Genomic DNA, 15,959 nt, shown 5'->3' with positions numbered 1-15,959 from the left:
GGCCCTGGAGGTGAGGAGCAGGGGAGCCACTGGTGGGATCTGTGCCCCAGGGGGGACGCATCTCTGCCAGGCCAGGGACGCAGCTCAGGGGGCTGTTTGGAGGACCCAGGGTGACAGTTTGGAAATGAAGCGGCACAGACTCCAGCTCTTGTTCTGGTAGAAGCTGTGAGTGAGAAGAGCCCAGCCCTGCCCCAGCCACACACCCGTGACAGCCGGGGACACCCTGGGGGCCACACCACAGTGGGTTGCAGCCCCAGTTCTCTGTCCAGGACACCTGCTCAGACCCCCCATGCACTGGCTCCGCCCCCAGGATGTGTCCCATCCTCCGACCTTCCGAGCTGGTTCACCCATGTGTGGGGTCTCATGTGTCCCCTGTCCTCAGTGCCCAGCACACGGTGGGAGGTAGGGGGTCTCCGCCAAACAGGGGTGGCAGCCAGAGCCCTGCTGCGTCATCGCCCCGTGACTCTGGGGAAACCACTCACCCTCTTCCCCACACCCCCCCAACCCTGGCACCAAGCCCGTGGGGTTGGAGCCAACAAGGTGCCAGGGACACAGCAAGTGCTCAACAGATGCTGCTGCAACCACAGGCAGCCACCGGGAGGCCAGCAGCTAACCGGGGCTCGCGACACCCGCCCCTCTCCCCGCCTCGGGTAGAGCGGAAGCCCAAGCAGGGAACCCCTCGCCCAGGGTCACCCCGGGGTGTCGAGGGCAGAGCAGGAGCTGGGAGTCACCAGGTGAATCCTTTATCCCACATCCCATCCTCACGGGCTTCTGATGACCTGTTTTATGGGTGCTCACGCGCTTACGGGGGCGCCATCCTGGGTCCACAGGGTGGGAACCAGGGGGACACGAGGAGCCCCGAGCACCTAAATTAAACGTCTCCCACTTAGGCCACAGGGCTCGGTCCCCTGTTGAGACCTGATGCACAATCCCAACAAGCTTGGCAGGCTCAGGGAGGCTCAAGGCATTCCAAATGGGGGGGGGGTCGGGGGTAGGGGGGTGGGGAGAGAGCCATCGCTCAAATGAAAGGATCCCTGCTCTCCAAACACCTGGCTGCTTGTAACGATGCTTTCCAGCGGTTCTAACTCTGGTACCTCAGGCACGACCCCCCAGGGGTTGCTGACCACTGGGCTTTGCGGGGAGGAGACCCAAGACCTCATGCTGACAAACACCCCAGGTGTGTCCCCTGCCACAGAAAACCCTGCTGCCGCCGGGTCAGGCCGGTTTCACGTGTAGCTCTGTGTGGGTTCATGCCCTCCTCTCTGCTCCTCAAGGTTTTCCACCCACTGCCTTGACCGGGGGGTGGGGGTGGGGGGGAGCACCCAGGGGACCGGCTCAGTCAGCATTTGTCAAGCTGAGCTGAACAGGGCTGTGTTTTTGTCTTCTGCGTGACAGATGGGGCAATTACTTGATCAATAAGCTGATTTAAGTGCATCTTATTCATTATTTAAGTCATTTATTATTGAAAAGGTCGCTACCTGCTGGCTATTCGGTCCGTGATCCTCATCCTCATGGAGCCTGGTTGCCTCCCCCAGCAAGGAAGCACCGACGGTTAACTGGGCACCTACTAGGTGCCAGGGGTTTAATTTAACCCTTGGGGGACCCTGGCGGGGGACCAGGCTCACTCTCTCCACTACTCCCTGAGGACTGGAAGGTCCCGAGGGCTGAGGTTATTTGTCTGCACACATTGCTGGTAAACGGCAGAGCTGGGACTCGAACCCAGGTCGGGGTTCCCACAAAGCTCATGGACTCAACAGTGATCGCTGTGCTGAAAACGCATGCATCTGCGGGCGGGCGGGCTCTGCGACGGATCATGCAGCCTGGGCTCAGTGTTGGGGTGCCCCGGGGTGACGCGCCCCACATCCCACATGCCTGTGGCTGCAGCTCGGCTTCCGACCTCTTGCCGGGGGGGAGGGGGGCATCTGCCTTCTGCCTGGCTCCTTGCTGTCCTTTGTCCCGGCCTCCCTCCCAGGGGGTCCTGCTCCAAAATGTACAGCCCTCCTCCCTCCCTCCAACTCTTCAGGGACGAAGAGGTCCCCTTCGGGGACGAGGCTGGTCATCCCCCACCCCCCAGGTGCCTGGGACTGGGCGGAAGTGAGACCCACGCAGCCACGCTTCTAGACTGACCCCCTGACACCCCACCTCCCTGGCCGCCTCCCTTCCTGTCCCCTGAGCCAACGCTAAGCAGCCTGCCTCAGGGCATGGGAACACAAGGAACCAACCCAGGAACAGGCTTACTTCCTAACTTCACGCTGAGAAAGCTTAGCCCCTGACCCCAAACACCCATTTGCCCCATTTGACCTTGAACACTTGGGAAAGTCATCCAATTGCCCCCTTTGCCTCGGCAGCCGGGAAACTCACAGCTCCATCCATCGCTCGGGGACCATCACCCCCACATCAGGCTCTCCGGGCGTAAACCCGCATGCCTGGCTCCCCAGCTCCGTTTCCACCTCGCGTTGTTGACTCGGGCCCACGGGCAACCTCGAGTCCCACTTGGCCAATAAGATACGCGCACGATCAGGTCATCGGGGAGCCAGACCCGCTATTTTCCCAGCTTGGCAAAGCCCAGTGATCCACCGCGGCGCTGGGCCCCGACGGCAACCACTCACCAGGCAGACGAGCTCTGGAAGGTCATGAGCGGCGGGCTGTGGGCGTCTCCCTGCAGCGTGTGCACGGCCGGGGGCGCCTGTGGCAGCAGGCCTGGCGGGGGCTGGGGCTGCGGGGCGGGCTGCCCTGGCCGGGGGGGCCGGGCAGGGTTGCCCCACCGCCGGGGGTCCTGTTTCATCCATCGTCCGTGGATGCCCCACCGCGCCAGGTAAACCTTGCAAATGTCGTAGTTCATTGCCGAGTAATACAAAAGATCCAGGACCAGCAGCATCAACACGAAGAAGCCGTAGATCCACACTCCCAGCAGGGCGGTGTAGTTGCTGGGGGAAAAGGGAGACAGAGTTTGAGGGGCGAGAGGAAGCAGCCCCCAAAGACGGAGCTCACCCATGGGGCTACCTTGGGGCACCAGCGGGGAGCGGCTGCATCACCCCCACCGCCCCCCTGGAGCAGGGAGTCCGGGTCCCCCCTCCCCACACCCACCCTCCGCCCCTCTCCCCCACCTGCCTGATAGCCTCCTCCCAGATCCTTGGAATCCACCCCCCTGTCCCTCCTTCTGCCCCGGAGCATCTCCCCCAGGATCTCAGGGGGGGCCCCTCTCTGGGAGAGGCTTTGGAGAGACCGACGTGGGAGGGGCCAGCTGTCTCCTGTGCCTGCCCCCTGGCTCCTGGCTTAGGAGGTCTCCTGCATCCCTTCCTGCTTCTTCCACCCCTGGTCCCCCCACAGCTCCTCCCTAACCCCCTCCGATCCCCCACAAACATGGGACGTCTGTTGTCTGAGGACAAACCAACCCAACTTCCTGAGCCCGTAGGCCCCTGACCCCCAGCATCCGCCCTGAGCACCCTGGGGCACCTCACACCCCCCTGTGCTGCCGAGAGCTCACCTTGTGCCCCCCTTCCCCCAGGGGGGGTTGCTGTGCCCTCTTCCCCACCCTCCCCAGGACCAGGCTGTCTGGCTCCATCTGTCCCCCTCCAAGGCCGGGGTCTGAGTGTCCCCTGGGTGCCAGGGGGGCTGTTTCTGGGGCTGGCCGGTGCAGCCGGGGCTGCTATGCTCCCAACGGTGCTCACCAGGGCCCGTAGCTACCTAAAGGGGCTGATTTATGAATCACCCAGACACCGCCTCTGTGTGCTCGCCGCTGCGGCATCTGCTCAGGTGGGTGTGTGCCAGCGGGTGGCACAGGCCACACACTGCACGGGCAGAGCCAGTGTCCAGCCTCGCAGCCCCTGCTCACAAGGAGGGGGCCCTACCCCCAGCTCCTGCCCAGACCGGGCCCCTTGGGGTCCCTCTAGACCCTGCCTGAGGCTGGAGAGCACTGGCTGGTGCCGGGAGACCCGGTCCAGGGTCCGACTTGGCCCAGCTGTGCTGTGTGGCCTGGAGAACCCCTATGTGTCTCTGGACCTGCAGGACATGACTGAGGCCTCTTCTGGTCTCAGTTTACCCCCTGCCCAGCCTTGGCCTCAGCAGTGAGGCAAAGGCTGTTGCCCTCTGACCCCTGGGCCTGGACCAGGGGCTGCTCACTTTTGCCCACACATGCTCTTTGCCTGCAACGCCGCCCCTCCTGTTACTGAACCAAATCCTCCCCCTTGAAGACTTGGCTCTGGTGCTTGCAGCCCCTCAAGTGGGAGGTCTCTGTATCCAGGCACTCAGCGTGGAGCTGGCCCTGGTAAGTGCTCAGGCTTTGGTGTCTGCTTGAGGGCCTGGACGCAGCTGTGTATTTGGGCTGCCCCCTTCCCCTGTGCGGCCCCACCTCCAGCCACCACCCCTGTGAGGCCTGCAGCAGCCTGGGGGCTTGTTTACACTAAGGTGTGAATGACTGACAGCCGGGCCCCAAGCTGCCTGCCTTCTTCGCCTGGATACATCTAGGTGTGATTTCTGTAGGACAGCAGAGGCTGGCAGCCCGGCCTGGCTCGTGGGGGCAGGAGGCCTGGGGTGGACAGAGGATGCGGCCTGGCTCCGGTCTGTGGCCCTCCTGACGTCCCCAGCACCCTCTCTCCAGGTTCCCCAGAGCCCGCACAGCATGGGCATCTCTGCAAGCATCAGGCCTCTCCCCGGTGGTTCCCATGGCAGCAGCCTCAGGGCTGAGGGAGGGGAGTGGGAAGGGGGAGGCAGGGCAGCTGCGTGCAGATGCTGCCCCGCAGAGAGGGAGTGGAGGGAGCTGGAGGCGGGGGCTGGGCCACAGCTGGGCCTGGAGCCAGCAGGACTGAGACAGAACCATAGCGAGGACGGTGGCAGGCGTGCGTGTCACTCTGGGCCCTCCGCACAGGAGCCCGGTCAGCACGCTGAGCAAACGCAGAAGGAGGCGTTACTGCTATCACCACCATCCCCATTCTAGAGACGGAAAACTGAGGCTCGGAAGAATTAAGAGGCTCATCTGAGATCCCTTGAGGCTGGGGTTGGGCGGCCACTGCTGACACACGTGGGGTGTAAGGTGAGCTGGTGACGATGGTGGCCTGATATAATTAGCTTCCCAGCTACATGTTACCTTCCCTCTACGTGTTCGTGTTCGCTAATAGTTGATAGCCCTGCTGGCCATCACCCCGGCAGCGGTACCCGGAGGTGGCAAACGGTCCAGTCTGCCCCATGCACAGGCGAGGAGGTGAGTGCCGGGCAGGCAAAGTCGCTGTTGGGCTGGCAAGACTGGGGACCTCAGAATGGCCTACCCCTGGCCAGCATCTTCTCACCAACGCCGCCCTACTCTCATCTTCCCGCCATAAACTCTTTATAACCCCCCTGAGGTTTGCCTGGGTGCGACTTCCCTGACTCGAGCCTCTCCGAGTCACGAGTCACAGAACCTCACCCGGGAGTGCTCTCCATTAAAGCACTCTCGAACCTACCGCCTGGCTCTGCTGTCTTTAATTTTCTCCACCAATCATTAAAAGAAAACTCAACAGTCACCAGCCAGCTGGGAAGTGGCCGCACTGGGATTCGGACCCAGGTCCATGTATCCCCAGGGTGTGCTGAATCTTGGGAGAACCCCAAGGTCCTGGCCATGTGTCCAGGGAGAGGTTTCCTGCGTGGCGTGGTCCTCTTGTCTGGCTCCCGTGTACCAGGACCTGAGGACCTGAGGACCTGGGGACCTGGGGACCCAGGGACCTGAGGACCTGGGGACCCAGGGACCTGAGGACCCGGGGACCTGAGGACCTGGGCACCTGGGGACCCGAGGACCTGGGGACCCGAGGACCTGGGGACCCGAGGACCTGGGAACCTGAGGACTGGGGACCTGAGGACCTGGGGACCTGAGGACCTGGGGACAGCTCCAGTCTCCGCCCCCCGAGCATCCTGCATCTCACTGTGTCACTGCCTTTGCATGTGTGCGTGGGCCCTGCTGGGCCTGCAGGCCCCTGTCGCCGCTGGCTGCTCCAGCTGGCCTTTGGGGGGCTGAGGAGGGAAGGGGGGAGTGTTGACTTGCTCCCTCTACCCTCCCCGCTCAGGAAAAGAGGGGTGCACCTGTGGGAGATGCCGCATGCATGGACTCCCACTTCCCTGAAAGGGAGCCCACGCGGGAGTGGCAGCTGGCTGGAGGGCCCAGGCCACAGATGCCACCCCCAGGCAGCTCTCCTGTCTTTCTCGGCCTGACCTCCCCCATGGTTGGCTGGCTGGAAGCATTCTGAGTTTTTTAATTCAATTTTTAAAATGTGATCTGGAAATTAATTCCATCCAGATGCAGGGGGCTTTGTGGTGTCCATGCCTATGTTGTATAAAGGGCAGGAGATAAAACAGAGGCTGTTTTATGGGGCAAGATGTGAAGCCAGCCGAAAGCCACAGATAGCAAATTTTCAGTGGGTTTGGGGATATTTACTGAGTCACATTCTTTGGGTGTCTCCCAAGTGATAAACAAAAACCCCTGCTGGAGAAATTAACCGAATACCTACTGGTTACAGGAGCAGGTCCATCAGCCAGACGGGCGGCTGTGGCCGGAAGTCCCCCCACCAGAGTCCACAGCTACCCAAACACTCACTGTCCCTCCCTGCGTCGTCCTCATGCCTCTCACCAGCCTTACTGGTAACAGGCTGGGCCAAGGGATGTGCTTCGGCCAACAGACTGTGAGCAGCCGAGTTGTGGCTGCTTCTGAGCAGAAGTCTAAGAGCCGCCTCGTGCTTCCACCAGTGTTCTTTACCCTCTGCCGCGGGGACATCCTGCCCCAGATGGGGTGCGCTCCATCGGCCTGGGCCACAGAACGCTGCACGCACAGAGCCGCAGGTGATCCCGGAAGGACACGGAGTGTGAGCCCAAAATAAGCCCTTGAGCCTGGAAGCCAAGGGGATTTCGGGGCCGCTCGTCACCGGGCGTGACTGACCCAGGTGACTAATGCACCTGTCCCCCACCCTGCTGGGCCCTGTGTGTGCTGTGCGACTACAGGCGCCTTTTCACCCTGGTGTAAGGGGGCCAGGGGAGGACCCTCTCCCTAGATAAAACCTCTATGTGGATCAAAGGTGCTGGGAGGCCCCTCGCAATACGATAAGTGCTCAAAAATGTTCATTTGTTTCCCTCCCCCTGGCTTGGCAGAGAGCATTCTGATTATGAAACAGCATGATTCTAGAAAGTCTTTGGTCTTTAGAAGGCTGCCGGTGGGCACTCGGGTTGGTGCCTAACGGGGCCTGACGGGGCTGAAGAATGGACAAGAATATCCGGAAGATTCGGACCACACTCAGGGGCTGCATCTAACACCCGAAGCGTCTGGACAGGGCTGTGAGGCGGGCAGGACAGGCCCCGCGGGAGGAGACCCAGGGCTCGGGGGCTCTCAGGTCCTCCGGCGCTGGGGAGGGAAAGCTCTGGGGGGACGGAGGCTTCACGTGCGGCCAAGGGAAGCTCGGTAATGCACGCAGGCCGCCCTTGGAGCCTCGGAGGCCCCTTCTGCCTCCCCGGGATCCCTCCCACTGTCCGCCTCTTGCAGCACCTGCCTGGCCAGGGAGCGCCCACTCACCGCCCCGCGCCTCCGCCGTCCCGCGGGCCTGGCTGGTCGGGGCTCAGGGTCTCCAGCGCCTGGAGAGGGAAGGGGCGGGGCGCAGCGCCGCTCCTGAGGGCCCAGGGCCTGCGCCCGCTCGGCAGGAAGGGGCGCCTTGCGGGGCCGTGGGCCGCGCTGCTTCCCTCGCTCTGCCTGCCTTTCCGCCAGGCGGCGAGAACCAAAACAAACCATTCTGTTCCTCCAGAAAAACACAAATAAATAAGTCATCAGAAGCGCTCTCCTTTTCCCTGTCACCAGCCCTGCCTACTCGCTGATTCACGGGCGGGGTGGGTGACGTGGGCGGGTGCCAGGCGCCACGGCTGCTCACGGACCCCAGACATGTTCCAGAAGCCCAGGGAGGGTCTGTGCTGCCCGGGGCCACGTCACAGGTCTGGGAGAGTGGAACGTCCGGCCCCTTGGCAGAGACCCGCTGCGTACCCTGCTCCCCCAGACAAGTCCTGGCTCTCCGGGGTAGCAGAGCCCCGAGGCCGGAGTCAGGGCCCCACCCCGGGGGCTCAGGGCCCCGACGAGCAGGCCGGTCCCAGAGGTGGACACCACCCGGCACTCCTTCACATCGGGGAGCCCCCTCTCGGCTGCGGGCTCTGCCTGGACGCAAGGCCCCAGTCTGGCTCCCTGGGCTCAGGCCTGCTCCCCAAGTCCCTGAGCTCGGGCAGCAGCCTCCAAGATCTCTGAGCTGAGCTCTGAATCACCCGTCTCTGGGTGACGCTGGCCTCTCTCCTCATCATGGCTCCTGTGGTGTCCTCTGTCCTTGTCCCCGGCACCGGCAATGAGTACAGACCCAGCCTGAAGCCCTCAGGGCCCCCTGCCACTCCCCTCCACCCTCCACCCCTGTGGCCGCAGGAGGTCCCCAGCCCCCACGGCTGCTCCCCCTGGCTCCCCTGGCACTTCAAACTCAGGCTGCAGGGAACCCTGCCTGGAAATGCTCATTCCTCTGGACCACGTGGCTCCCACCTTCGTAACAACTTCTGGATGCAGGGAAATCCGGCACCAGGCCTCCCTACAGGAAGCACAGGGACAACCGGCGTGCTACCGCCTGGGGGAGGAGCGGAGCCCAATTATTCTGGGGGAGGCACAGCCCCTCTCTGGGCCTCCATCCACATCTGTGGGAAGGGAGGCAGGGGGAAGCTCGGCGGAGAATAACAAGGAGGAATCCCTCCAGAGCAGTGGCTCTCCGCCAGGGCAATCCTGCACCCTACAGTTGGCAACATCAGGAGACATGCTGGTTGTCACGGCCAGCTGGTGGGGAGGGGCTACTAGCAATGTCTCGTGGGTGGTGGCGAGGGAGGCTGCTAAACGTCCAAGGCACGGGGCAGCCTCCCCCTGCAAAGAAGGATCCAGCCCCAGGTGTCAGCGGTGCTGTGCTGGGGATCCTCACTCTTGGCCTCCCCACTCAGAGCTGCCTCGGCTGGTGGAGGCCCCAGATTCATTAAAGCAGCCTCCAGACCCGGCTTGGCGCTTAGCTCCATCATCACACAGCCTCCCCATGCCTCACCTTCCCCGTGTGTGATGTGGGCTCAGGATGGGGCCCACGGGTGCCTTCCGTGATATGGCAAGGACAGAGCTGAATGCAGAGCCGGCCCATGCCGCGCACTCTGTGAATGCTTTCTGAGATTAAAGAATTCGAGCTAAGCTAAACTTCTTCAATATTTCCATTCCTCCCCAGGGGGAATGGCTTTATCGTATGGCCGAACTTTTCCTCGCAGCAACCAGGCCCCATGGTGCTGAGAGGATGGAGTATTCTGTGTGAGATCCTGTGGAAATGTGCAGATTATAGAAACCTGTGGGCTTCAAAACAAGGATCCCAGACACCAGTCGCCAGAGCCTCGGAGAAGTCTGCTTGCTTTGCCAAGCCTCTGTCTTCCGTCTGGCTTTCGGCCGGCAAGGACTGCACTCCGGGGTCTTAACCCCACTGCTGGCACCTCTCTCCACCCTTGGAGAGTCAGTCTTTGGTCGTATAAAATGCTTGGGTCAGATTCCAGGCCCGGTTCCAGCCCTTGTGATGGACAGGACTTGCTGAACGACTTCACACACAGAATTATTCTAAGGCCTGAGCAGATGGCAAGATATTCAGGGGAAGCACCCATGCATTTGAGGAAGGAAGGCTGGGGAGTCAGCCTCGGTGGGAGGAGGGAGATTTGGATGATAGTCAAGGAGTCTGCATCTCCTGCCTGACCAAAGGGAAAGGAGATTTCCCCTGAGTGAGCACGGCACAGTAGCAAAGCATTTAAGCCCCAACATCGGACAGATTGGGGCTCAGGCCCCCCCATAGTGGTGCCACCACTCCCTTCCACAGTCGCTTAACAAAACTCTCCTTCCAAATGAACTTTTCCTCATCACGAAAAAAAATATAGCCACCCAAGAAGTCAGCCTCAGGCTTATTGGGAACGTATCTGAAGTGGCCTAGTCAATATCAGGAAGAAGATAAGAGTGCTTGATAATTCCAAAGATGACTTTAGAGGTACTTGCCAACATGATTGGACAAGAAAAAGAAGTGAGGCACAAAAATTGGAAGACAGATAAAATCATCGTTGCTTGCAAGTAGCATAATGGGAAACTTAAGGGAATCAACTGAAAAAGCATAACAAAGATAAGAAAGTTCAGTAAGGTGGCTGAGTATAAACTTCATATTTAGAAACTATTAGGTTTTGTCATCTATTATTTTTTTTTAAAGATTTTATTTATTCATGAGAGACACAGAGAGAGAGAGGCAGAGACACAGGCAGAGGGAGAAGCAGGCTCCATGCAGGGAGCCCGACATGGGACTCGATCCTGGGTCTCCAGGATCAGGCCCTGGACCGAAGGCAGCACTAAACCACTGAGCCACCCGGGCTGCCAGGTTTTGTCATCTAAATGAGAGTCAGTTGGAAGATGTAATGGAAAAAAAGGACCCTATCTACAATAACAGGGTACAAAGAAATAAGTGGGAACAAGTGCAAAAGATATGCATACGACATCCATGAAGATACATTCCAAAATACTATGCAAGAACATCTGAACAACTGGAAAGACCAACAGATCTTCCTCAACTTATGATGCGGCTATGTCCCAACAAGCCAGTTGTAAGTTGAAAATTTCATTAAGTACACGCTGCATTTACTACACCCAACCCACCAAACATTACTGCTTAGCCCAGCTGACCTTGAACGTGCTCAGACGGCTCACCGTAGCCTGCAGTGAGGCAAAGTCATCCCCAGAAAGCCTACTTGGTATAGGCTTATAGACAAGTGTGGACCGTGTCATGTGATTTACTGACCACGGTACTGAAAGCGAAAACCGGAATGGTTATACAGGGACAGAAAACTAGCAAGTGAGTTAGATGTGGAGCCTCATGGTTGCCTGCTGACTGGGAGCTTTGGCTCGCTGCCACTGCCCAGCATGCAGATAAGGGTTGTCCTGTGTGCCGCTACCCTGGCACGAGATCAAAGTTCAAAGTACAGTTTCTACTGAATGCGTATCGCTTTCTTACCATCGTAAAGTTGGAAAGTCATAAAAAAAAAAGGCTGGAAAGTCATTACCTTCCCAGCCCCCCCCCCCCAAAAAAAGTTGGAAAGTCGTAAGTTGAATCTTCATAAGTCAGGGATTGTCTGTAATGTGTGCTTGGATTCAATATCATGAAAAGTCCATTCTCTTTGAATTAATCTATGAATTCAACATAGTGTCAGTAAAAAAAATACCCAGTGGATTCTTGGAGGGGACAAGATGAAACAAGCTGCTTCTCAAGTTCATATAACCAAAGAACTGGGGGAACAGACTAAGAAGGTCTTAAAACATCAAAAGCCGCGGTAGGTAACACAGTGAGATACTAGTATATGGATAGATCAACGAAAGCCATGAAGACGTACCAACATCCATCCAGAGACTCAAATCTAGTATATCACAGTATAAAAGTTTGTGGTTTACATCAGTGGAGGAGTGATGGGCAATTCACTGAATGGTTCGGGACAACTGGCTACCCATTTGGAAAAATAATAATAATAAAGCTGGATTCCTAATGCAAAGATTACATCCAAATAAATTTCTAACAGGTCAAAGATTTGAAGGCAAAAAACTAAAACACACAAAAAAAGTGAAAGAAAACCTAAGAGGATTTTTAACAATCTCCGAGCAGGGAAAGCCTTTCCCTGTCTGCTACAAAACCCAGAAGACATAAAAGAAAAGAAATGGATCCGATTTGACATAACAACTAAAAGTTATGTATGAGATAAAAGCAACACAAATTTAAAGACACACAAAATATTTGCAGCTCATTGTATTTCCTTCACATACAAAGAGTCCCTATAAATAAATAAGAAAAAAAAGCCAAAACTTCAATGGGAAAATGGCAAAGGATATAAACAGCTCACTCACAGAAAAAGAAATACAAGTGGCTCTCAAACCCACGGAAAGATGCTTAGTTTCTTTCACTCACGGTAAGAGAAATGCATGTAGTTTCAATCCCGCACGCCTTTACTCAGCATATTCCCCACTACTTTTCTGCAGGGTACATTTCTCTTTACACTCTTGGTCCCTTCCATCAGGGCCTTGGTCTCCTGCGTTCTAATCCCCTTAAAGAAAGGGGCTGTGTAGGATTAATCTGTGGGTCGGAACCGGCACGCCATATCTGCGGTACCAATCAACGCGAAGTAAGGAATGCGGATTCCAGGCCCACGCACCTTCCATTCCACGCCCTTGACTTCACCTAACATCTGCAGCGGCCCCGGGAGGGGGGCTCACAGGTGCCCATTGCTCAGAAGAGAAGGCAAACGTCACGGGATAGACAGGCCCGAAAACCTGTTACCTGAAGACTTCCCCAGAATCCTCCCAGGCCCACCCGGCCTGCTCTGGTTGTCCAAGGGGCTGGGGAGTTGTTGGGGGGCCCAGCGTGGTACTCACTTGTGCGTGTAGCCCTCGGAGCCGGCCGTGAGGTTCGCCTGCATCACCGCCTGAAACTCAGTCTCGTTGCAGCAGTATTTGAAAACCGTGTTGTTATGGTGACAGCAGAGAATGAAGGTTTTGTTGTCCGAGAGCCGGGGGCAGTGGAAGCCAAAGTGATAGCGGCCTTTGTGGTCCGTGTAGGGCTCACAGACTCGGAAGTGCGCGGACAAGACTGGAAAACAGAGTCCCCAGGGTCAGCATGGGGGGGGGGTCCCCAAGCCCCATTGCCCTGGGAGTCCATGAGCCTGGGGGGGCTGCACGCCTCCTCCCTCCCCAGGAGGGCTCAGTGGTCCAGCCTGAGCCTCACCTCCGCCGGGAAGCTGTCACCACCCAGGCCTCCCTCCACGCCAGCCCGGCTGGCACTGTGTCCCCCGGATGCATCTTAAGCCTCGTGGGGATCCCCTCCAGTGGCTCTGCACACAGCAGGCACTCAACCAGGACACAGTGTTAACTGAGCGCCTGCCTTGCCCTTCATACGCTATCTCTCATTTAGCCCACGTGGCCATCCTAGCAGCCGGGTCTGGGATCCCACTCTACAGATGGAAAAACTGAGGCTCCATGAGCTGTCTGAGCTCGTAAGAGGTGGTAGGGGGACTCCAACTCAAGCCGGCCAGGGTCTGAAGTCCAGCCCTCTCCACTCCTGTCACCAGCTTTATTATTATTATTATTATTATTATTAATTATTATTATTTTATTTATTTATTCATGAGAGACACAGAGAGAGAGGCAGAGACACAGGCAGAGGAAGGAGAAGCAGGCTCCTTGCAGGGAACCCGATGTGGGACTCGATCCTGGGACTCTGGGATCACGCCCTGAGCCAAAGGCAGACACTCAACCTCTGAGCCACCCAGGTGCCCCTGTCACCAGCTTTGATGACCTCTGCTACCGTGTGGACTGGTGACAACCTGCAAACAAGCCCAAGAGGCCCGGCTGGAGGGCACCACAGGTGCAGACACCCAGTCCCTCTCTCGAAGGAAGCAACATCTCGTCTGTACCACGGTTTCTGCTAAACCAGGGCCCTAGCCCCAGAGGTCCCCAAGGGCCTGCCCTGGCCACCCCCATCTCACGGTCACAGAGCTGCCCTGGCTTTGGGCCCTGCCTCCCCTGGCTCAAGGCGGGAGGCCTCTATTCAGCCACAGAGGCTGCTGCAAACCCAGGACAGTATTTACCAGTCGTGTGGATGGTGATAAATAGGAGCGAAAGCCTAAGCAAATATAACAATGGAAAAAAACCTGGAGCCCGCTGTCTCGGGCTTAATTAGTATCTTCATAAAAGGGATTGCTGTATCTAATTTGTATCGCTGAAAAGGGGCTTCATTGGCTGAATACATTTCTCCAACCACAAAGGCTCTGGTTTTGCAAAAGCTCCTCAGCTCGTGGAAAGCTCTGTCTCTGCTGAGAGGTAATCAGAGAGCAGCCCACAGGGCTCCCTGAGCGCCCCGGGCTGCTGGAGGGGAGTCCCTACTGGGCCGCACTAGCCAGTGGGCAGACAGGCCTCATGAGCCGGAGTGCTGAGGCTGGGTGGGGGGGGGGGGACTCATGAAATCCTGGGCCCCAAGTACAGCACCCTCTCCCGTGGGGATAGACATGACCACTTTGGGAAGAAGGGCCCAGGGGAGCCCTCCAGGCCCCCTGCTCGGCCTTGACCTTGGGAAACAGAAGACCCTCCCGGGGGACAACAACCCTCACTAAGCATGCCCCATCTCATTTAATCTCATGTACTCCCATCGTACAGAGGAGAAAATCGAGGCTCAGAGCAGTGGTTTCACAGTGCGGACCTGACCTGCTGCATCTGCATCCTCTGGGGACGCATTACAAACGCAGCGTCTCAGGCCCCTCAGCAGAGCTTCTGCATGAGCAATGCTGGCGTGGGAGGCAAGGCCTGCAGGTGATGCTGACGGCCTGGGGTTTGGGACCCACCAGCCCGGAGGAAGGACACGGCGGAGGCTGGATGTGAGGGCCAGAGGCGGGAAGTCCAGAGTCCATCCAGAGGTGAGGAAGCCCTGCTGTGGGCGGGCCCGCAGGCAGCTAGACAAGTCCACAACCCGCAAGCAGCTCGTCAGCAAGACCGGCTCAGGCCTGAGGCTGGATCGAGAGGCTAGGACCTGAAGTGGGACCCAGGGAGGGAAGGGATGGAGCGGGGAGGCCTCTGAGCGTGGCTTCTGGGGAGCCCGCTGTGCAGCGCTGGGGTGGGGAGGGAGGCTGGGTAAGGCCGAAAATAGGTGAAATCCCACTGGATCACCCCGGCCACCACAGATGGTCTGGTGCCACTTGTTTTGCCACTTGGCAAAGATAAGGAAGCCACTGCTGCTTCCCGAGGAAGAATGTACGAGAGCTGAAGTTGCCTAGAGCTCGGAGCCGGGGCAGCTGGGTCTGAATCATGGAGCATGCAGGGTGATCTGGCCCATCACCACCTCTGTGTGCCTCCTTGCGCTCACAGATGGGAGCCCACTGGCACCCCCGATGGCTGGGGCTCCGAAGACAGTAAACAGCAAAGCATGGGCCTTGCTTGGAGCAGGGAGGTGTGAGCGAGTGAGCGGCTGATACAGAGCTGCACCTGCTGTCTTCCAGACCTGCTGGGGTCCTCGGGCTGTGCCTGGGCCCCAGGGCAGAGGGACGCTCTACGAGCAGGCCACCAGTGGGTTCCAAGCCACCAGGAGAACCGGTCCAAGTGGAGAGGGGACCCCGAGGAGGCAGCCGCTCCCTTGGGTTCCAAGGGAGGACCACGGCGCGCCCTCATCATCTAATGGCCGTGTGACTGTGTGGCCTGGGGCAGCTCCCTGTCCTTTGAGCCTGTTCTCTCATTTGTGAAATGGGTGAGGACTTCCTCCTCTCTCCCAGGAGGCAGTGAGGACCACGGGCACTAACGCTCAGAACAGGAGTCAGGGAGGAGCTTGGTGAACAGTGGCCCCCAGACCCTTGACCTGGCTCTGGCTCTGCATCCTGGAGCCCCCTGTCCCCTCCAGGGCCCTCAGGGCCTCCCTCTGAGCCATGTTGTCCCTCAGCAAAGGGACAAGGGCAGGAAGCCTGTGTCAACAGGTCTGTTGGAGCGAGAGGGCATGAGGAGGTCCTGTGCGCAAATGCACAAACGACAGAGGCAGAGACACAGAGACACCAAGAGATACAGAGAGGGAGACAGACACAGAGGGAGATACAGAGAGAGCAGGGGCCTGGCTCAGGCCAGGGCTCGGCCAGCCACCGCTGCTGGCAGGCGGGAGGGGGGCTTCTCCATGCGGCGGCTTCAGCTCGGAGCAGCTGAAGGACTTGCTTTATGCCCATCTGTGTCGACAGGAGCGTGGGGGCCCACCTGCTGCATCAGGCGATGCCCAGGAGGAGGTCGGGTGACAGCCAGCGGATTGGAACCCCAGCCCCTGCGCTGGCCGTATCGCCTCCTCCTACCCAGTTCGGCTCTGAGCCTCAGTTTCCTCATCCATACAATGGGATGACCACGGCATTTCGGCCTTGACTTTCAGGTG

General features: G+C 58.6%; 1 protein-coding gene across 1 annotated transcript in view; it reads right to left on the bottom strand.

Moving 5' to 3' along the window:
- Window positions 1–15,959, bottom strand: part of SHISAL1 (shisa like 1) — a 71,426-nt gene that overhangs the window by 29,497 nt on the left and 25,970 nt on the right. Inside the window, exons 3-4 of the mRNA XM_055328745.1 lie at window positions 12,443–12,656; window positions 2,610–2,927 (exon numbers count right to left, since the gene is read on the bottom strand). Of these exons, the coding sequence (XP_055184720.1) occupies window positions 2,610–2,927; window positions 12,443–12,656 (532 nt within the window). The remainder of the gene's footprint in view (window positions 1–2,609; window positions 2,928–12,442; window positions 12,657–15,959) is intronic.

Source organism: Nyctereutes procyonoides, unplaced genomic scaffold (genome assembly GCF_905146905.1).
Source record: "Nyctereutes procyonoides isolate TBG_1078 unplaced genomic scaffold, NYPRO_anot_genome, whole genome shotgun sequence".
In the NCBI taxonomy this organism is placed as follows: Eukaryota; Metazoa; Chordata; class Mammalia; order Carnivora; family Canidae; genus Nyctereutes; species Nyctereutes procyonoides.
This window is presented reverse-complemented; position numbering and strand designations above follow the sequence as displayed.